Below are 23,143 nucleotides of genomic sequence, written 5' to 3'. Positions count from 1 at the left end.
ACACTCACAGGACAGCTCTTCGCTCTTGCTGGGAATCTTCAGGCTGAAGCTGCTGTTTCTGCTGCTCAGAGTGAGTTTGAAGGGTCGTCCGTCTCCGGGACTGAAGTGAGGCAAAACCATCGGAGACGTGCGACTGCGGCCCGGGACGACCTCCAACAAGCCCACACACCCCAGCAGACGCACCTGCAGCGTCCCTGAGCGGGACAGGCACGCCACATGGTCAGCATGAGGACGCCACATTCGACGTGACATTAAGATTACAGTTATTTAGATGACGATGACTCTCTAAAACATGTGAAACACAAACACGATCATATTTCACCCAAAATCAACACAACACAAAACAAAAAAAAACGAGAAATTAAATCTTGCATTAAAAAAATAAACAACAAACAAAACATGAAGCTTATTGCAGGACCACTAAGCTCATTTTTTTGCATTGTGAGATTTTATCCCTCATTCTCCATTCTTTTATAAGTCTGGTCTTTTAATTTTCACCATTAAGAATAATTATAATACTACCACAATGTGTAAATACATTCATTTATTTTTCAGTATTATAGTCTGTTTTATTACAGCTATTTTTGTTTTCACTGCAGTCATAAAACATAATTTTTCACATTACAGTAATTACAATTGAGCTAATAATAAATATATAACAATAATTTAACATTTTATTCATTTTTATTCATAATAAAATGTATGATTAAATTAATTTATGAAAATATATTTATTGTATAAAATATTTTGAATATTTTTCTATATAATGTAATTTTTTGTTCAAATGTAAATGTTTTTAAAAGCAGTCAATTAATATTAACTTTTCTTTGATAACATATTACTATCTTTAATCAATTTATTGTTGTCTTTGCCACTGCAGTTGTTTTGAGAATGAATTCCCCCCTTTACTATCATGTAGATTTATTTTTTTAATATTTTTTTTCTTTCTTTTGATGTTTACAATATCATAATATGGTAATCAACTAAGAATGAGATTTTCACATTACTGTATTAGAAGTAGCGGTAAAATGTGTTAATGCTATTTGCTTTAATAATTTAATTTAATTAAGATATTTTATTTTATCTGCATTTTTATTTCTTATGAATATATATTTTTTTTAAAGCAAACAGTTTTTTTTCTTTCTTTTGATTTTGGAGTGAAATGTGAGTCATGTTGTTGTGGACAGGTTCTTGACACTCATGTTAGTGACGTACCGGTGAGCGGCGAGGGTTTGCTGAGGGTGCTGTACTGATTGTGGACGTAGGGAGCGCTGTGACGGGAGCTGAAGGACGAGGACGACGCCAACACTAACTCCTCCTTGATCAGACACACTTTCGGATGATCTTCTGGTAGATTGACCAAACGCTGCTCTAACGACACTCGCAGAAGATCCAAGCGCTGGGACGCTTCGCTGAGACGAGACTGAGCCTAGAACACAAAACCAACAAAACCTTCACCCTCATTCCTCTGATCCAAACAAATGCCAACTTCTGTGTGGAATCTGTGTCAGCTTTTGTTTCTCCTCAGGTATTTGAGGAGGTGCATGTGTGTTTCTCACACCTCAGCGATGGCCTTCTTGTCCTGTGCTTTTCCAGCTCCCAGAAGTCTCAGCATGTTTTTGGCGCCCTCGGCCATGGCATGTTCAACACGGTAATGATGCCAGAGCTCCTCGATACGGAGCTCCACCCCACACAGATCCGGCTTACCTGCAGAGACACACACACAAACACACACACACATGCGTTAGATCCTACTGGGTGATGCTATTAATAGAAACACACACTATCACAAGACCTTTGTCACTGAGTGAAAATCTGTAATGACCTTATGTTTGATTTATGATTGTAATTAGGAATATTTAACAACTGATACAGCTTCAAATAAAAACCAGAAATGTTGCTGTGGCAACTAACTGAAATAAAATTAATTTAAGCTGAAGAACAAAAACAAAAAAAATCAAAAACACACAACAAAATTACTAAAACTTACTAAAATTAAAATAAACATTATTTGACATTAAATAAAATAAAAAGTAAATCTATTTTATTTCAGTTAGTAGCCACAGCAACATTTCTGATTTTCATTTAGTTTAAGTTGAAGAATTAAAAATGTGTAAAACTGAAAACTAAAATAAAACATTAAAAAAACTAAATCTAAGTTTAAGTTAAAAATAAGAAATTACTAAAACTGAAAACATAGATAAAATAGATTAAAAAATAATAATAACAAAAAAACAACAAATTTGTGAAAAACCTAACTAAACTAACAAAACTAAAACCTAAACTAAGATTAAAATAAAATAAAATAAAAAAATTTTAATCTAAATATTAATAAATACAATAATAGGAAATTAATAATACTAAACTAACAAGGTTAGACATGGAGCTCCTAACTACCCCTCCACCTGACAGAAACAGCAGCTGAAGAACAGACCCTTTCACACACTCAGAAACCTTCAGGTTATATTCAGAATGGCAAACTGCTCATATTATATTCACAGTATGCAGTAGTATGCCGTGCACAGTATATGTGGAGTACCAATATATATATGCCAAAAGGTGCAGTATACAGCCAGAGAGAAGTGCAAGAAATGCAATGCGCTTGACCTGACTTTCCATTTCTAAAATGACGAACCAGAAATTACGTGAACCGTGATTTCTAGCACTTTAGCTCTTAGAATCAACATTATGATGAATCGAACTGACAGGATGAGATCTCATGGACATGATATTGCTCTAACCTTAAACAAGAAGAAGAGCAGAATTATCACCAAATGAAACAGATGTTATTGATCAAGAATTATCAGGTGAAACTGATGGAGAGACCCGTCCTCAAATCCCCTCACAGGATGTCAAACATCATTCTCCGAGCGGCCCGGCAATGGATGCTGATGGCCGAAGGGTGGAGCGGCATTACTAAATCTATTCTTAACCAGCCGCTGCCGTCCAGCCCCAGGACACATGAGACTTCAGAGCCGAAACACGCCATTAGAGTCCATTAGAGCCGCACGCTTCAGCTCCGTCCATTTCCTCCATCCATCTATTCTCCAGCTCTCATCTCTCTGTTTACATCTCACGTCTTTCTTTAAATCTGACTCTTTTACTCTCTATCAATGAAGGCATTGAGAAATAGTTTCATTAAGGGATAGAACAAACAAACATTTTCACGCAGCTCTTTTCTACAACCCGAATTCCGGAAATGTTGGGACGTTTTTTAAATTTGAATAAAATGAAAACTAAAAGACTTTCAAATCACATGAGCCTAACATAACATAACAAATGTTTAAACTGAGAAATGTTTAAAATTTTTGCACAAAATGAGCTCATTTCAAATTTGATGCCTGCTACAGGTCTCAAAATAGTTGGGACGGGGGCATGTTTACCATGGTGTAGCATCTCCTTCCTTTCAAAACAGTTTGAAGATGTCTGGGCATCGAGGTTATAAGTGTCTGGAGTTTTGGTGTTGGAATTTTGTCCCATTCTTGTCTGATATAGGTTTCCTGCAGCTGAAGAGTTCGTGGACATCTTTGACGTATTTTTCGTTTAATGATGCTCCAAATGCTCTCTATAGGTGAAAGATCTGGACTGCAGGCAGACCAATTCAGCACCCGGACTCTTCTGCTACGAAGCCATGCTGTTGTAATAGCTGCAGTTTGTGGCTTTGCATTGTCCTGCTGAAATACACAAGGCCTTCCCTGAAATAGACGTTGCCTGGAGGGGAGCATATGTTGCTCTAAAACCTTTATATACCTTTCAGCATTCATAGAGCCTTACAAAACATGCAAGCTGCCTATACTTATCACTTATGCATACTATCAGAGATGCTGGCTTTTGAACTGAACAATGATGGCACGCTGGAAGGTCTCCCTCCTCTTTAGGACACGGCGTCCGTGATTTCCAACAAGAATGTCAAATTTTGACTCGTCTGACCATAGAACACTTTTTGAAACAGTCCATTTTAAATCAGCCTTGGCCCACAGGACACGACGGTGCTTCTCGACTATGTTCATATATGGCTTCCTTTTTGCATGATAGAGCTTTAGTTGGCATCTGCAGATGGCACTGCAGATTGTGTTTACCAACAGTGGTCTCTGGAAGTATTCCTGGGCCCATTTAGTAATGTCAATCATGCCGATGAATGATGCAGTATCGTCTGAGGGCCCGAAGACCACGGGCATCCAACAAAGGTCTTCGGCCTTGTCCCTTACGCACAGAGATTTCTCCAGTTTCTCTGAAACTTTTGATGATGTTATGCACTGTAGATGATGAGATTTGCAAAGCCTTTGCAATCTGATGTTGAGGAACGTTGTTTTTAAAGTATTCCACAATAATTTTTACACACTCTTTCACAGATTGGAGAGCCTCTGCCCATCTTTACTTCTGAGAGACTCTGACTCTCTAAGACTTCCCTTTTATAGCTAATCATGTTACAGACCTGATGTCAATTAACGTATTTAGTTGCTAGATGTTCTCCCAGCTAAATCTTTTAAAAATGTCTTGCTTTTTCAGCCCTTTGTTGCCTCCGTGCCAACTTTTTTGAGACCTGTATCAGGCATCGAATTTGAAATGAGCTCATTTAGTAGATAAAAGTGTAAAATGTATCCATTTAAACATTTGCTATGTTCTCTATGTTCTATTGTGAATAAAATATTGGCTCATGTTATTTGTAAGTCTTTGTTTTCATTTTATTCAAATTTAAAAAACGTCCCAACATTTGTATATAACAGCCAAAAATGCCAAGCTCCAAAAAGCATAGGTAATACTATAGTATATTAGGTAGCACTATAGTATGGTACTATAGTATCAAAGTATCAGCCCATACCATTTATGCACTATATTATAAGTCTTCTGAAGTCATTGTGTGAGAAACAGACCAAAAGTTAACCCATTATTGACTGGAAGTCTTCCTTTATGCCAAAATTCTACGTTTGGTGTTGTTGCAGCCAAATGCCGTTGGTTTGTGAAGATTGATGGTGAATAGAGAATTAAATTTGGGTCTGTTCCTCACACAGGTTTAAAAGACAATTATAATTAATTCAACTGCACTGACACTATCGGTACTGTAAAACTACTTTAATAACATAATAACTATAGCGCTTCATGATATTTTGACAATTTCGATAGATGTAGTCACTATGAACTGTCATTGTATAGTAAAGATGAGTTTAAATGTTCTTCACAATTTGCCCTTTTGAGTTAATCTAAACAGATAAACAGCAGTCTGGAAAGACAGACAGTCATTCGTCACTTGCCATAATTAGACTGTTTGACGAGATGACAGATGACTAGACTGTTTGATGATATGTCCTCACCATATATGAAATATTACACTGGATGCAAATCATTTTAGTAGCCTTATATCACAATATCACTGTTGAGTAAACCTGTGCTGCAGTATGGATAAGACTAATGCTGAAGAAGTCTGACTATGTAAGGTTTAGACTCCCTCCAGAGAGGCAAACAGAGAAAAGTGATGTTAAAGGATGTTAAAGAGCTCTATGATCATGTTAAGCTGATAAACGCTCAATTGTCGGAGTGAGACAGACAGAACATGTCTGTAGCGGTGAGACATACCCTGAATGTCGTCTGTCTGTTCAGTGGCCTGCATGGCTTTACGGATCTGCATACGGATGATGTCAATCTTCGTCTTACTGTCCTGCAGCATCTGCTGAGCTGACTGAAGCAGCTTTTTATCCTGGAGCACAGAAAGATTGATAGATGGAGATAGTCAGATAGATAGATAGATAGATAGATATAGACAAAGAGACAGATAGTCATATAAACAATCAGATAGACACCCAGATAGACCATCAGATAAATAGACAGACAGTCAGAGAGACAGACGTATCAACAGACAGTCTGATAGATGGACAGTCACATAGATAGACATTCAGTACCTTGGTAAGCCCATTGGCATAGATGGGGATCATGTTTTCTGCCCCCTGTTTGACCTTCAGTTCGATGTTGAGCTGTCGCTCCAGAGCCTTAATCCTGTCCTGATTGGCTGAGGAGCGACCTGGTATCCCAAGAGACTGAAGGTCATCTGTGGGTCAAAGACAGGGTCAAACATTCATCTGGGGTCACGGTCTAACAGGATTATTAGGACTGTAAATAAATAAAAATAAATTTCTTTGCGCAAGTATTCTCGTAGCTTCGTAAAATTACGGTTGAATGCCTGATGTCACATGACCTGTTTTACCGATGTCCTTGTTATGTTTCTGATATGATCGTGGTAGTACCCTTGCTGTCTATGGGAGGGTCAGAGAGCTCTCAGATTCCATCAAAAATATCTTAATTTGTGTTATGAAGATGAACGAAGGTCTTACGGGTTTGAAACGACATGGGGGTAAGTAATTAATGATTGAATTTTCATTTTTTGGGTGAACTATCTCTTTAAAGGTAAGATAATAATGATGACCCCTGACCTTTGCTGTCATCGTGACCCTTGACTACGATGTGGGCGTCCAGCTCTTGCAGCTGAGCGTGGAGCGAGTCCAGTTTGCGGCTGGAGCTGCGTAACTGGCTCTCCACCTGCTGGGCATTGCGCTTGTCAGTGGTGGCCCGCCGCAGGTTCTCTGCACCCGCTTTTATCTTCAGCTCCTTCCGGATCTCCCTCCGGATCCTCTCTCGCTGCTCGTCCAACCGCTGCTGCACACAGGAGTCTGAGAAATCAGAGTTCTGGTCCAGTCCCAGCTGCTCCAGGACGGAAAAACCATCCGAATCCTAGGAGAAACAGGAGGGGTCATGGGTCAATGCTGGAAGACTGAGGTTATATATGACAGAATGATAAATAGATCGAACAATAGACAGGCAGAAAAAATGAGACAGGCAGATAGAATAGATAGAATGATGGATAGATAGATAGACAGAAAGATCCACAGAGACAGATGAAATGATAGATAGCTTGACAAACAGAGAGATCAATAGACAGAGAGACACAATAAGACAGGTAGATAAAATGATAGAACATAGATTGATTGATAGACAGATAGAATGACACATAGAGACAGACTGATAGAATGATGGACAGAAAGAAAGAAATAGACGTAGATTAATTGATTGATTGATAGATATAAGGACAGTCAGACAGAAAGATGAGAGATGATACATAGAATGATGGACAGATAGAACGACAGAACAACAGACAGAATAATAAAACGAAGGACAGAGAGACAGACAGATTGGAAGATAGATAGGTAGATAGATAGATAGATAGATAGATAGATAGATAGATAAGTAGGTAGGTAGATAGATAGATAGATAGATAGATAGATAGATAGATAGATAGATAGATAGATAGATAGATAGATAGATAGATAGATAGATAGATAGATAGATAGATAGATAGATAGATAAAATCTGCAATTGATGAAACATCAATGAAAACACATGGAAGTACAGTATATATGTGTGTAGTTTCTGTAATCTGAATTTCCATCCAATTATAACAATGATAGTTTCACAGAAATGACTTTGAAAGAAATGTGGAATAATGAGTTCTGCCTGTGAGTATCTAGTTTACTTGCTTTTTGAGTTCCTCAAAAAAAAAAAAAAAAAAAAACTGAACATCCATGTATTACTGACAAAGATCTTGCAGACTCACTGCAGCAGTAAACATAACACTGTTTTATGGTGGACTGATATAGACCAGTGCACATTGATTTCAAAAGACAGAAAGAAAGAGCGTGATGTCTGAGACTGAGACTCTTAACAGATCCGTGGTCAGTGACGGCGCTCTGCTGTACATTGATTCAATAGGACCATAAATAACTCCCGCACAGCGAGACATAAACACACCACCTGCTCTTAGACCAAACACACTGACATCTCAAACCTCCAACGACAGTCCAGACCAGATTCTGAGTGTGTTTGAGAAGAGAAATCAAATAGACTTGTGAATGTCACTCATTATTTCTGAGCGTCATTTTGATGCTTTTTTTTTTTGATGATTTTGATGCTTTTTAGCGCAAGTATAAAGCCTGAACTGAAATATTTGGCATCAGTACACATTTCGGTGAACCTGAGGGACTGAGGGCACACTTATTGCAAAAGAGCACAAAAAACTTTTTGTTTTTTAATATATATATATATATATATACTGTATATATATACACACTTTTTTTATGTTTCCAAAAGGGCTTGTCTCTGTTGCGCACAAAGGCTACATTTATTTGAGCAAAAATACAGTAAAAACAGTGAAATAGCAATAGAAAGTGCCCCTATTATGGATTTTTGAAAATTACCTTGCATGCAGTGTGTAACACAGCTCTAAGTGAATGAAAACAGTTTTAAATCTGAAACCACTTGTTGGTCTTTTGCGTTGGTCTGAATGAAAATACAAATTCATTCTTTGCCACTAGGTGCTGCTTTTGGAGCAGTAAAAATAGCGGTTTCCCTGGTAACACTGTACACAAAGCAGCACTGTGCTCACAAAGGCTGCTTTATCAGGCATTACAGGCATGATAAAATTAAATACCATTTTCATTGGGTTTGGAAAAATGAATCATTGAGTGAACTGTTTGCGAGTTGTTGAGCAAGTAAGGTAAAAATAAATGCATATTAAGACAATGAAAGTGTTTTTTGCCCTTGCATTCATGTCAACCTGTTGTTTGGGACTCCCAAAACCAAAATATGAACCTTTCATTACCCATAATAGGGGCACTTTAAAATAACTGTTTTCTATATGAATATATGTCAAAATGTAATTTATTCCTGTGCTCAGAGCTGAATTTTCAGCATCATTACTCCAGTCTTCGATGTCACATGATCCTTCAGAAATCATTCTAAAATTCTGATTTGCTGCTCAAGAAACATTCTTATTAATGTTGAAAACAGTTGTGCTGGACACATTACAATAAAATGCATTCTTGCTGAATAAAAGTTTTTGACTTTAAAATATATTAAACCAGTTATTTTAATTTGCAATAATATTTCACAGTATTGCTGTCTTTACCGTAATTGATCAAATAGCTTTGATGTACATCCCCAAAAATCACCTTAATTATTCAAAAGTTGTGTATTTTATATATTTTTAATGTTGATTTTTACTTTTTACATTCATATAGCACTTACTTCATACAATACAAATTACTTAAAAGCAGTTTTACAGTCAAATTAAATCACGAGAGAGTCACAAAAAGTTTCTGCAAGCAATAATTTCTTATATAACTTGAAGTACAACAAGGCTTTCCAGAAGATCTAATACAGTTTCAGTGAAATTAAGTGCTTTTAAATTGGTCTTTGCAGCAGCTGTAATTGAAACTACTGTTATAGTCTTTGTTAGCGATCAGTGATGAGTCAGCAGTGGTGTGAGGAGAATCAAAGGGCAGCTCTGCGGTTCAGCACTCATGCAGAGGAAGTCAACAGCATCAAGAGAAATCTTATCATCATGGATAATACCGACCCGCATACAGTTCTCTTTTGCATTTTGTTTTCGTTGGCCAATAAGGACACAAGAGAATCACACAGACTGAGCTGAACTGTAATCAAACACCGCCCAGTTGAAATATAACACACTTGTGCAGTTCGCACAGCCATTTAAAGACTAAACACACGTCTGGAAGTGTAAATAGAGCAGGTACCAGACCTAAGACACCACAGAAACATTCAGCCACGTTATATTTCAGCTGACAGAGAGCGAACGACACACATGAACATTGTGACTCAATAAGGAAGTACTGCCATGAGCAGTTCACTTACAAAACACACAGGAAAAGTCACTTCAGTATGTTCAGCATACACACATAAAACGTGTAGGAAAGAAAAACCACAAAGAAATCTCATTAAAATCTCAATAGTTCCTTCAGTTCACTGAAGTTTTGCTGAAGTCTCCTGCTTCTCAAATGTTTCTTCTTTCAAAAAGACCCAATTAATCTCTCATATATCCCCTCTGAAGTTTCATAAGATATTTCAATGTCTAAAATTAGCCAAGATCTCAAAGTCTGCATCAAAAGTCAGAGATCTCAATGTGTACACATAAACATATTAACATTTCTCATCAAATGGATCTGATCTGCTCTCCCTGTTAATTTTATAGCTCTACACAGTCAAGTTTGTAAATAAAACAAATATTATTGTATGTTTTAAAAAATGCTATTTCAGTTTCTCATGTTTAATGTAACTTGTTATTTGCTGTTTCTTAATAATTACGTGTGAAATTTACGAGCAGTCTTTGAGTATAAATTGAAAATCTTACACCAAATTGTTGTCAGTATATATTCTTATTTGATGACAGTTAGTGACTCGTTTAGGTCGTTATTTTTCACATGAATCTTATATATTTAAATACTCATTCCCGATCTATTGCGAATGATCCATCAGATCATGTTTCTAATGCAACATTTTTTTTACACAGAGACACGTTCAGCATCCAATAATTTATTCAGAAAAAAAAAAAAAGATCAAGTCCTGGCCTAATTTTATTGTTATATCCTGTATCACTCAGAAAAACGTCACATTACGGAAGTTGAATGCCTTGTGAATACCACTAAGCTCTCAGCAGCATTAGTTTCACTACAAACACGGTTCAGAAACATCAGAAATGCAAAATCACAACAGCTGTGAACCACAATCATAATGATCTTCCATCCTTATGTTGTTTCAAACCTTTTTCATTTAAGTATAAAACAAAGAACATGGAAGATATTTGAATAAATGCCTGAGTGTTTTTTTTTAATTGAAAGTCAATAAAATAAAAACGTAAAAAAAAAATATATATATATGTTAATTTAAATAAAATAAATGAAACCTATTTTATTATTAAATAAATGTCAATAAAAACAGCGATACCTTACAATAAGGTCCCATTAGTTAGCATTGCTTAATGCATTAACAATGAGCAATACATGTCTTAAAATATTTGTTAATCTTTGGTAACTTTAGTTGATAAGAATACAACTATTAGTTCATATTAGCTCAGGTTCCTTAAATAATATTAACAGATACAAATTTAGATTTTAGTAAATGTTGAAATCTACTACGATTTCACATCACCTGACAGAAAAGATTAATAATTGCTTTAAAAGTAATCGTTCTTGAATTGAATCGGAAACCTATGAATCGTGAATCGAATCAATTCGCTGTCTACCCAAAGATTCACAGCCCTAACAACAACACACAACAAAGTTGCAAAAAACGTCAACTAAAATTAAAACTGAAAATATAAAAATATAAACTAACTATTAATACTATTACAATAATATAATAAACTATGCTAAAGTAACTCTAATGTTCTTTCAAATATCTCCTTTTATATTCCACAGAAAAAATTAATTCATACAGGTTTGGAACGACTTGAGTCGACCGGGTTTTGAGCTCCTACCACATGTTCGGCCTCCGCCGGGCTGGAGGGAAACTCCTCCAGCGAACAATCTCCCGCATCTCCTTCACTGTCCATCACCTCCTCTCCTCTCCCGTTCTCCTCAGATCAAACACGGTTCTGTCTGTTTTTAGAGCCACTGACACCACATACTGCGATGGCTTCCGCTCAGAGAGAACGACAGCAACAGCTTCCTGTTAATCTCTACATGACACACAAGAGACGATTGCTGTTTGCACAGGAACACACACACACACACACACACACACAGGCACGTGGATGGTTCGCTTTTGAAATCTCTCGACCAACTTCCTGCTCAGAGACGAGCTCTGCAGCTTGGCACCATTACATGCCTGTGTGTGTGTTTTAATACACAGTATGGCATTTGCAGACTCTTGTGACTGTTCTGAACCAAAGAGGAAATGAAACCGTCCAAAAACAAAACACTCACAAGTGCATCATACAAACATAGTGCTTTAAATTCACTTCAACTGAAATACCATTTCTAGAATAAAGAACATAATGAATAATGATCCCAAAGTCAATCCAAGATGTAGATGAGTTTGTTTCTTCATCAGATTTGGTGAAATGTAACATTCCATCACTTTCTCAGCAATGGATGCTCTGCAGTGAATGGGTGCCGTCAGAATCAGAGTCCAAACAGCTGATAAAAACATCAAAATAATCCACAACTAATCCACACCACTCCAGTCCATCAATGAATGTATTGTGAAGAAAAAAAGATGTTTGTAAGAAACAAATCCATCATTAAGATGTTTTTTATTTTGTTACAAATACAGTATGAGTCAAAATACAAGCACTATATCCATAAAATTGCTTCCTCCAGTTAAAAAGCCAATCTCCTCAGGAGAGAAATACACACAGATTAAGGACTATTTAAGCAAAAACAGCTCTAAACAAATATGTTGTGGATTTTGATGTGAGAGGAAAACAGGGAATGGAGTTTTTCACTGAAGGAAGTGTTAGTATGAATTATGGACTCAGTTTGAAGTTAAAAACACCTTGATGGATTTGTTTCTTACAAACATGCAGCTTTTGACTTCACAAGACATTAATGTACTGGAGTGGCATGGATTACTTGTGTATTATTGTGATGTTTTTATCAGCTGTTTGGACTCTGATTCTGACGGCACCCATTCACTGCAGAGGATCCATTGATGAGCAACTGATGGAATGTTAAATTTCTCCAAATCTGATGAAGAAACAAACTAATCTACATATTGGATAGTCTGAGGGTGAGTAAATGTTCAGCAAATGTTCATTTTTGGGTGAAATGTTCCTTTAATGTGTGTGTTTATCCATATAAAGGCACAGTACTTTACTGTCTCTACTGTCCTCAGATGGTTCTGGCTGCAACATCTAGTGACGCAAAGCAGAGAAGTGAGTTATTATTGTATCGAGCTGTTCTAAAGAAAGAGATGTTCTGAATATAAACATGATCTAATTTATGATCAGCACTTTAATGTCATGCATCTTTCATCTCAGGTCCAAATTTGACCAGGTTAAACTGAGCGACTACATTCCGAAATGGCAGTGGAAACCTTTCTGTGACGCTTTACAGGGTCTGTAAGGTTCCGCCCGAGGCCCCGCCCACAAATCAGACTGACATTGTAACGCTCAGGTATTCTGGACGGGAACGTTTCCCAGAAGCCATCTGACTGCTGTGTTTACAGACAACATTACACAGGAACCGAACAACACGAGTTCACATATCTGAAAAACAGCCGGAGCGAAGCAAAGCCACTGAGGTACATGGACAAGTTTTTAAAAAGAAACATTTGTATGTAGAATTTAACACTTTCACACAAATTTACTGTATTTTTAACTGTTTCTACAACTGTAAAACTAAAAAATTGGAGGTAAACAATTGAAAATGATTACAGAACTACAGTTAACCCATTGATATCTGAGTGGAAAGATTGGAGGATCCTAGCAAAGCCCTAGCAACCATCTATAACGCCCAGCTGCCTAGCCCCTACCAAAAACACCCTAGCATCCATATAGCAATGACTTAGCAGCCACCAAGTGTTAGGAACCACACAAAACACCCTAGCAACCACTAGCAATCTTTAACCCCTAGCAACCACAAGAACACCCTAGCAACCATATAGCAATGCCATAGCAGCCACCCAAAACACTCTAGCAACAAATTAGCAACCACCTGAAGCACCCTAGCAACTACCTAGCAACACCCTAGCAACCATCTATAACACCTACAGGGCCCTGTGACTTCCATGATGCAGAAAACGCTCTCAGAAAAAGAAGAAGAAAAAAAAAAAAACACAGAATTTCTGAAAAACATAAAACATATTATATATATTACACTTATTATACATATTATTGTTCATATCTAATTACATTTTTCCCCCTGAGTTCAAATTATTAATACAATTTAGTTAAAATAGCATTTAGGGAAAAAAAGAAAGAAAAAAAACATTAGGAAAAAAATGTAAACCATAGACCTAGAAACTGCCTAGCTACCCCCGAGAACACCACATTGTAATGCCCTAGCAACCTCTCAGAACACCCTAACAACCACCAAGAACACCCTAGCGACTGCCTAAGCCGTATCAACTGCCTAACTACCACCAAGAACACCCTAGCGACCACCAAGAACACCCTAGCGATTGCCTAAGCCCTAGGAACTGCCTAACTACCACCAAGAACACCCTAGCGACTGCTTAAGCCCTATCAACTGCCTAACTACCACCAATAACACCCTAGTGACCACCAAGAACACCCTAGCGACTGCCTAAGCCCTATCAACTGCCTATCTACCACCAAGAACACCCTAGCAACCACCAAAAACACCCTAGCTACTGCCTAAGCCCTAGCAACTGCCTAACTACCACATTGTAGAACACCCTAGCAACCACAACAAAGCCCTAGCAACTACTCAGAACATCCTATCAACCACCTAGCCATGCCTTAACACCACCTAAACACACCCATAGAAACAGCATATCAACGCAAACACAATGCTCCAGGTAATAAAATGAAACCCCAGAAACAAGCTTCAAATATCATGTTTGGTTTACTGTTTATTATAGTGAGTATCGTGGGTTTTGTGCGAAGAGGATCAGATTTCAAGAGATCTGAATGATCGCTACACGTCTCACTGAGTGAAAACTACACCTGAGTCTCTAAATATCTCACAACTGATCAATGAAAGACGCATGTGGATGAGAGACACTAAACACAGAGAGAGAGACAGGAAGTCATTAGTGTGGGTTGAGTGGACTGATCCATTTCTCTTAGTGCTTTTGGCAGAAACAACGAGCAACTTAAATGTAATAAAAACTGAATTAGCAGAAGGACTCTTGCTGCTGAGAAAGACAAAAATCCTATGAATGGATCTCTGAAAACCAACCAAATCACGCTAAATATACCTCAACACTAATCAGTGCATTTCTAACACCAGTAGTGTGTTTTGTCAGTCTCCAAAAACTCTTTACCAAACACCAATGACTTGTACATACACTATATAGACAAACGCATTGGGACACCCCCTTCTTTAGAACAGAAAAAGGCATGTCCAAAACTGTGGCAACAAAGATGGAAACATAATTCATGTATTTAAAAATTGTATTTCCATCTCTGTTGCAACAGTTTTGGAAGTGACTAAAATGACTGTACCCATATGTACAAGTCATTGGTGTTTGGTAAAGAGTTTTAGGCTCAAGATCTGCATTTAAAGTCACACCAGAGGTGTTCAGCTTGGATTAGGACTTGGCTTTCTGCAGACCAGTCAAGTTCTTCCACACTGACTCAGTCAATCATTTCTTTTTGAACCTTGCCTTATACACAGAGGCTCTGCCATGTTAGAATAGAAAAGGGTCCTGTCCAAACTGTTGCTTTAAAATTAGAAGCACACAATTCCCTAGAATATCATTATATGCTTAAACATTAAGATTTGTACTCATGGAAATTACTAAAGTAGTCAAACCTGTCCATTAGAAGGGGGTGACCCAGTACTTTTGGCAATATAGTGTGTATATATATATATATAACCCAGAAAAGAGCTCCAAATATCAGATGTGTGTTTAAGTTTAGCATGATTCTTCATTCTTCAGACCTTTTAATTATTTTAAGGGCGACGTGAAACGCAAATGCATTTTACTTCCATAATATTTCAGAATAAAACCATATATTTCCTGAAAAACAGTTGAGACTTGATTTGAATCGATTCAATGGTGAAACATCTCTATATGAGCTGGTTGAAAAAATTAGATTAAAAAGATGAACATTAATTTTTTTTTCTGATGAATCAATAACACTACTCTATCAATACAATTTTAATAAAGTCCATTTTGATTTCACGTTTGAACATTCAAGATCTAAAGTCTGCTGGAAGCTTCAGTGAAGTCTTGTTTCTGACACAGACCATCAGCGCTCAGAAAGCAATCAGACACAATCACGACTGTGATCATGAAGCTCTGCTGCAGAGATGTATTATTCAGAGTCACATTAAGAGTCACTTCAGAATGAATTATGTGTGTGTGGTCGCCATCAGCATCTGCATTCATACACGCAGGCGTCTAAAGGTTTCAGCTCTTTCTTCACTTTTTTTTGCAGATTAATTATAATTATTAGTGACTCAACTGATGAGAGACTGCAGGTCTAAGAATTACACAGCAATTATAAAAATGTACTTTAAAATAATTTTAGACGGAGTATAGCCAGTGGTGGAATTGGATGGGGATGGTGCGGTGGAGGGTCCTGTGATTACAAATGATTGCTAAATAAATAATGATTATTATTTATAAGCTGTTTTTCAAGCCAAAAATTAACATTTTTATTTATTTATTTATTTTTTGTGGGGACATTTGGTCCTCTTAATGTAGGATAAACCAATGCACACACACACACACACACTGTGTTTCTGTGTGCCAAATGACCTAAATGATGCCCCTTTTTAAGGGGTGTGCAATACTGACAAAAAATATATTATATTTTTTGGGGGATTTGTCGATAACTATAATTTTTTGCTGAGTGTGTTTTTGTGCTGGTTTAGCCCCTTAACTGTCACCGTCCCGCTACCGGGACGCCTAAGTTTACTTCAATATATTGCAATATAAATCCTAATCTAATCGTGACAAACTATATATCGTTGGAAAGGTATAAGACTCCTAAATAGATATTTTACCACTGTTTGTTGTTAAAAATTATGTAGGAACAGCAATAGGTTAATTTATGACAAGAGTGCACCTCAAAACCATAATAGGAGCTCTGACCTTTGTCACAAAAATTCTATTCGATTTCTTTTTTCCGTTTCGTTTTAGTAAACATCATATATTATATATCATTTGAAAGCTTAAAACCTCAAAATTCATCCTGTGAAAATCGGACATTGCGTTACCATAGAAATGGTACTTTAAAATTTTTTAGCTGGCTCCTCCCCCTTAGTGTGGGGTGTCATATTACAAAATGTATTACGGTCTTTTGGAATCAAAACTTTTTAGAATCTTGACAAAATACATATCGTCGGAAATGTCTGAGTCTCAAGATTCCATATTTGGTGGTTATTTTGTGATAGGAGTAATACTGAGAGAGACATTTATACATTTGTGACAGAAAAATGCATTAAAACAATTCAGTGGGGTTTGGATGGCACCCGGTGGCTGTTTGTGGTATAATGCCTAAACACAATTGCATAGTAACCTCAATTTTTTTTTTTATATCACCTTCAAATTTGGAACTTTGAAACTTATTTAGACATATAGCTTTAATTTTATAACAAATTTGGATTAAAACCTATTTTGTAAAATATTTAATTTATATAAAATATAAAAATAGTACAGTACATTTTCTTTTCAGTAAATTTAAACTTCTATAACTTTTTTTTTTTTTACTTTAATTTCTTTGAAATGATTTCACTTCTGCAATAATCTGCTGAATCTGCTCAATAGCTAATTACCCTCCCTCATCCCCAACTCCTCCTCTGTCAGTCAGGATCCAGCCTTCTGATTCTCCTTTGAATCAGACTAATTCTAAAATGTACAAAAATTACTGAACTTTAACAATATCTGCATACTTTTGTTGGTTCTGTTCTGTTTACCCTGGGGGTTATCACTGCTCTCCCTGCTCTTATCCATGCTAGGCTGCATGGATGCACAGGGAGTTTGTGATACCGCCAATCCAAACTGTATGCTAATTGTCAATCATCTTTGACGATAGTGGTCCTGACAGAATAATTGATTTAATCGATTCATTCAAAAACAGATTCATTCAAGACAGATACACTGCAGTGTTGCTCTGAGCTCAGCTCTGCTCCTGCTTTGTTTGGATTTAATTTGCAAAACAGGCAAAAAGACAAAATGTGTCTAAAATATAACTCACTCAATTAACTTCTTGTCTGTTGAACTGCAGTATAAAATTAATTTAACATTTGCAATCATGCACACGTGCTGATTCTTGTGCGATATTACTTAACTAGCCTAGATCATATAAAGATAAGTAATAAAAACTCACAGGGATTTCACACAGGATTTTTTTTTCTTTCATTATTTGAATTATAGAGGCATTCTAACTATATTATAATTGGCTTCATCAGGCAATAAATACTTTTGGACTCTCAAGACGTATTTTGTTTGTTTGTTTTGTTTTGTTTTTTGCAAAGTCATTGACATTGATAATGTCAGCTAGCGTGAATTAGTTCCAACAACATGTCACACTGTATAATAAAAGTAATATATAAAATTATATATGTATAATTAAATATATATATATATATATATATATATATATATATATATATATATGTATATATATAACTCAAACGTTTGGTGTAACAGCAAAGTGCGAGTTAAGAAAAAACAAGCACAGCAATGTTAAAAATGATCTATAAATAATTTTATTAGGGTCTATAAAATGAAGCACTGCACCCCAAATATGTTAAAAACTGAAAATATTTGCATATTAATAGCTAATATTTTCACTCTGCACATCTCGTTTCTGAATTCCTTCCTCATATTATTCTTGAGGATGTCATGCAAAAGTGCTGTAAACATTAAACAAGTTCACCAAAGACTCAAAAATAGCCAGAGAGTAAAGCTTTCCTAGCTTATTTTGTTGAGCTTGAGCTCTTTTTAGAAAGTTGAGGAATCTGTGGATAAAAAAGGAGGGCAGACAGAAGCTATGTAGCGAAATAAACTTGTGCAAAATTGAGTGCATACAATTTTTATGTGCGGTTTAAGATTTTATGCACATCTTGGCAATTCCATCCAGCATCTTACCCCAAAACGTTCATAAAAATACATGGCTAGAAAACGTAGCTAGTGCTATGGGTTCATCCTGAAGCAGTCAAACAAACTGTGGTACAGCATCTGACATCATTTCCTGAATGTACAGGGTATATCCTGCTGTTATTAAGATTCTATGGATTAGGGTTCTAACCATAATAACGGATCACTCACACTGAAAGGCTGCATGTATGTTTTTGGACTTTGTCAGGATTTACCGCAGAACAGAAAGGGATAATAATTCACCGAATTCTATTAAAAGAAAAGCTGATTACATTTACATCATCTCTGACCCAGATCATGATGAATATTTGCTTTAAATGATGCTTTTACTTTGCTGTCACTATTGAGATTATTTTAAGGATTGTTCATCCAAAAAGAACAATTCTGTCATTTACTCATTTTAATTTTGTGGAACACAAAAGGAAATGTTTCTTCATGGACACATGTCTTGTGCACATAAGTCATATTGACTACTGTTATGATACTTTTAAGGTGCTTGACATATCTTTAAAGTCATTTTCTCAAAATGAGTTTGTTTCTCCACTTCAGCAGCACTTAGAGTTTAGCAGTTTTATTCCTATCTATATTCTGAAGGTTGTTCCTGAGGGGTTTGCTCATATATCATTTGCAGTGATTTATAACATGTTGTTCCTAAAGCATGGTGAAAATGCTTTGTTTTTTCTGTATGTTGACATTTTTTTTTTTTTTTTCCTGATTTATAGCATGATAAAAATAAAAATCCAAAATACCCTCAGTCAAAACATTTTACTGTAATATGTCAACAAAACAACCTTTTTTGAACCTGGCTTTATCCAATGTTAGGTTTTATTCAAATTAATGCATATTTAATGAATGCCTCATTTGCATATTTAAACATAGCATTTCAGAAAATTCAATTGTCTTATACTGTGTTTAATCAGCTGGGGAAGTATGATATCTATTAGTTATTTTTTTAAATCCTATTCACCTGTAGTGTCTTGCCTTAAAAAGTCTAAAAGTCTACTTTATCAACTGGCATCAACACTAAACTAGGGTGGCGATGCAGAAATTTGCATCAAGCTTTCATGCACAAATCTACAACATTGATTTCAAATGAGGTGGTCAAAATGTGCTCAAGTGTAGTCAAAACATCACTGTCTCTCATTACGTTTCGATGGCACTCATGTTTCTCTTGTAATGTAAACAGATGGTGGTGAATTTCACCATAAGGGCCCTTCAAGCCGTCGAAGATGTTTCTCTCCAATCACAATGGACAGAAAGCTCATAACGGGTGCGCTCGCATTACCAGCGGTGACACTCAATGAGCCCGAGGACATTAGGGCTGATTTCTGCTCTCCTTGCAGAAGAGAAACATTTGGACAATTGTTTTAGCGAACGACCCACAGCAGGTTATTGATTTTGTGCAATGAGCTTTAATGCATCTAATGGGCTGCAAAAGCAGGGGGTGAAGAGGGACACAGCCAGGCTAAAAGGATCATGGGATGGATCTTTCTCCAGTGAGCGGGCCAGTTACACAAACACCTCACAGATAAATCTCACTGGCGGAAACATACCAAACAAGTACACAAAGTGAGACGTGATTGCAAGCAATGTGTCATTTAACATACTAAACCTTCCTGTCGTGTTGGTCAATTTGACCCATATTCTATTTAATTGCTTGAAAATTGGTATACTATTAATTTCTTCTTAAAATGTTGTCGCTTTCTCATTCAGGGTCATAAATGCACATGCATAGTTTTAACAAACAGATGCGTTTTGGAAAGTGTTTTGGCACAAATTTTGGTTACATCAAAATAGTGTTGTTGTCAAATTGATGTTAATCACCAAAAATCAACACTTTGAAAAACAGCAAAAATATGAAACTCAAGACTCAGAATTGACTCAAAACTAAAGACTGGTTTTCAGGAGTCATCCATGGAGAATTTGCCGTTTCTACAGCTATTTGAGTTTTTTGGATCTCAATTACTAGACTAAGAGGTGTGAGAAAGCCAGTTTACCCTCACAAGGTTTTGAGAACCAGACATAAAGGCAGAGGCTATTTACACCAAGTACAAATAGCGATTAATACTATTTAAACTGAGTACAAATAATGTTAGATATTAATGGTTAGCTGTAATTACTTGCAGCTAATTGTGTGCAAATAGTCACTGTACAAGTAGTCAATAAAAACATCAAGGACGTGTTTTTATTTTGTGTCTGTGCAGCTAATTTTAAACAAAAATAAGCGTATTTTGTGGCAACGCTTAAAAGCCACATGTACCTGCATTTCAAATTGCACTCAAAATGCAACCATGGCAAAATAAAAAGTATAGCCAAATGCATTTGCAATCATCTTGAATAGAGCGTGTTTTCTACCTCTGACCATCAGTGCAGTTTAACATTTGTGCTGAAACATTAAAACCTTACTGGTAGACATACCGTACTGACAGAGAACAGCTGAGCCAGCCAGCTGATACAGTTTCCTGTCTACGGTACAGCAAGATCGGCTCAAAAAAGCTGTTTAATTTTTAATTCTTCCCTGGATGAAGCTGAAACATCAATGTCACACATGCAGGGCCCTGATTTTCTGTTGCATTTAGCAGTAAGAGTCTCACACTACTCTTTCGATGTGCATCTGTGGGATTTTAAGACCTGTTTTGTGATCCACCAACTATTCCCATTATGAAAGAATTATAATTCAGGGATTCTCATTCTAGAGGCCATTTAATTTGACAAAAAAAATGCTTATGCCCCTATAAACAAGAATATAAAAACATCAATAAATGTGGTCTATTTTCCTTGAAGTGAAGGACTGCAAATTGTAAATGTGTGCAGCTAATAGCTACCGGTTTATTTGTCTACATTTATAGTGCAATAGCACATAAATGGCCTCGTGTATAAAAATAAACTAATAAACTCCTATTTTGATTTCACGATGTCTGTACATTTCAAGAAACAATTCATTTTCCTCATCTGATCACACCCTAATGGTTCATATTCGGGGCTTGCATAATGGAGCCTGATGACCACAATAAAGAACACAACAAGTGTTCTGCAAAACACCAGAGAGAAACCAATTCAGTTATTGCCGAGATATTCTTCTGAAACTCCCGAGACATGCTGGTAAACCGTCATTGTTACGGTGACATTTACAGGAATCATGTAAACAAGACTGAAACAGCTGCCGGCCGCTGACCACACTGTGTACCAGCACTTCAAAGGACAAACCTGCTGTAGAACAAAGATCCCGAAAAGAGCAAATCTAGGTAATTTACGCTACATTATGCCAGCAACAAGATTACACTGCAGTCCAAATGCTAAATAAGAGAAATAATTTTCACAGAGCTCATATATAATCACAACACTGTAGTAAATCCTCAAAAAGGGTGACTGAGGGCAAAGGAGAGTTCACCTAATGTCCACCTGCTTCTGTTTACTTCTTTTTACAGTCTATAATCCAAAACGAGAACACTAAAGGTCCGTTCACGCAAAGAACGATAAATATATTAGTGTACACACCAACGCACGATAACGTTCTGTTTAAGCGCACTGCAGTTTTGTCTCTTGCCGCTATGCAAAATAAACCAACCCTATCGCTGAGTAAAAAAGTGCGATAAATAACCCAGTCTTCGCTACCTGTAGCCTACTAAGGTAGCAAGAGACAGAATAATATGTAGCCTACATTCTATCTGTTTAGTGTCAATTTACAGAAGTATTCAAGTAGCTTTTAAGACAGCGCGCACTCGCACAGCGACTAATGAAGAATAGATTATGTGAAGTGCATTAGAGCATCGCGGCTCATTCACAGGAGCGACAGATGGTCTAAACTTACACGCATGGAGCCGGTTTTGTTGATGGCCATCTCAGGTGACAGGGAGCGGAGATGCCGTTGCTTCTCACCTGAGCAGCTTCAGTTTCACTCTAACGGCGCATCATAACGGCAGTGGAGCGTTAAATACCCGATACGGCGATGAAGCAGGTGCGATGAACTGCGTCCTGTTGCGCTGCTTTGCTCTGTCATAAAGATCAAAACCAAGGGGCCATTTCTGCGAAAAAGCGTGTCGTGAAGTCCCTTGATAAAGCAGAGTAATTCGTTTTATTTGTCGCCCAGTTTAGGCTGGATCGCGTTCATGAATGTGTAGCATAATGAATAAAGGGAAAGTGTTTTCCCTGCGTCTGGGACAGATATGCATCCACGGTACACTGAAGTCCAAAATCAGACCCTAAAGTGCATCTCCCCGGACGATCAAATCCAAATCGACTGAACGGTTCACCGCTCAAGAGAGGTTCATCAGGAGCGTCCTGCCACCGTCATTCTGCGATGAGACTAAAGCACGCGCAGTAGCCTACCGTCACCCGGTGATCTCGAGCCCCGGTGGCACGCGCCCTGGCGCTCGACCAGCCGCCTGCGCGCAAGGGAGCGCGGTCATGTGATGGACGTTTGTGTCGTTGAACACTGCGCTTTCGTTTTCACTTTAATCGTCTTAAAACACGAGCTGAGCTTTATGCGAAGTGAAATTCACATTGATGCTCTAGGAATATAAACCCTGACAATTAATTAAATAATAACAACAGATAACTA

The 23,143-nt window shown here is 37.0% G+C and overlaps 1 protein-coding gene across 4 annotated transcripts in view; it reads right to left on the bottom strand.

Annotated features, from left to right (window-relative positions):
* The window catches only part of pkn1b (protein kinase N1b), a 32,779-nt gene extending 9,839 nt beyond the window's left edge, over positions 1–22,940 (bottom strand). For 2 of the 4 annotated variants that reach the window (XM_058768968.1, XM_058768970.1), the window contains exons 1-7: positions 11,321–11,814; positions 6,426–6,723; positions 5,898–6,043; positions 5,575–5,695; positions 1,562–1,707; positions 1,216–1,429; positions 9–194 (exon numbers count right to left, since the gene is read on the bottom strand). In XM_058768968.1, coding sequence (XP_058624951.1) covers positions 9–194; positions 1,216–1,429; positions 1,562–1,707; positions 5,575–5,695; positions 5,898–6,043; positions 6,426–6,723; positions 11,321–11,395 — 1,186 coding nt within the window. In that variant the 5' untranslated portion in view covers positions 11,396–11,814. Of the gene's footprint in view, positions 1–8; positions 195–1,215; positions 1,430–1,561; positions 1,708–5,574; positions 5,696–5,897; positions 6,044–6,425; positions 6,724–11,320; positions 11,816–22,393 lie in introns of those variants that run through there. The other 2 variants (XM_058768971.1, XM_058768969.1) reach the window with 2 other exon arrangements.
* Positions 22,941–23,143: the final 203 nt, after the last annotated feature.

Source organism: Onychostoma macrolepis, chromosome 03 (genome assembly GCF_012432095.1).
Source record: "Onychostoma macrolepis isolate SWU-2019 chromosome 03, ASM1243209v1, whole genome shotgun sequence".
NCBI lineage: Eukaryota > Metazoa > Chordata > Actinopteri > Cypriniformes > Cyprinidae > Onychostoma > Onychostoma macrolepis.
This window is presented reverse-complemented; position numbering and strand designations above follow the sequence as displayed.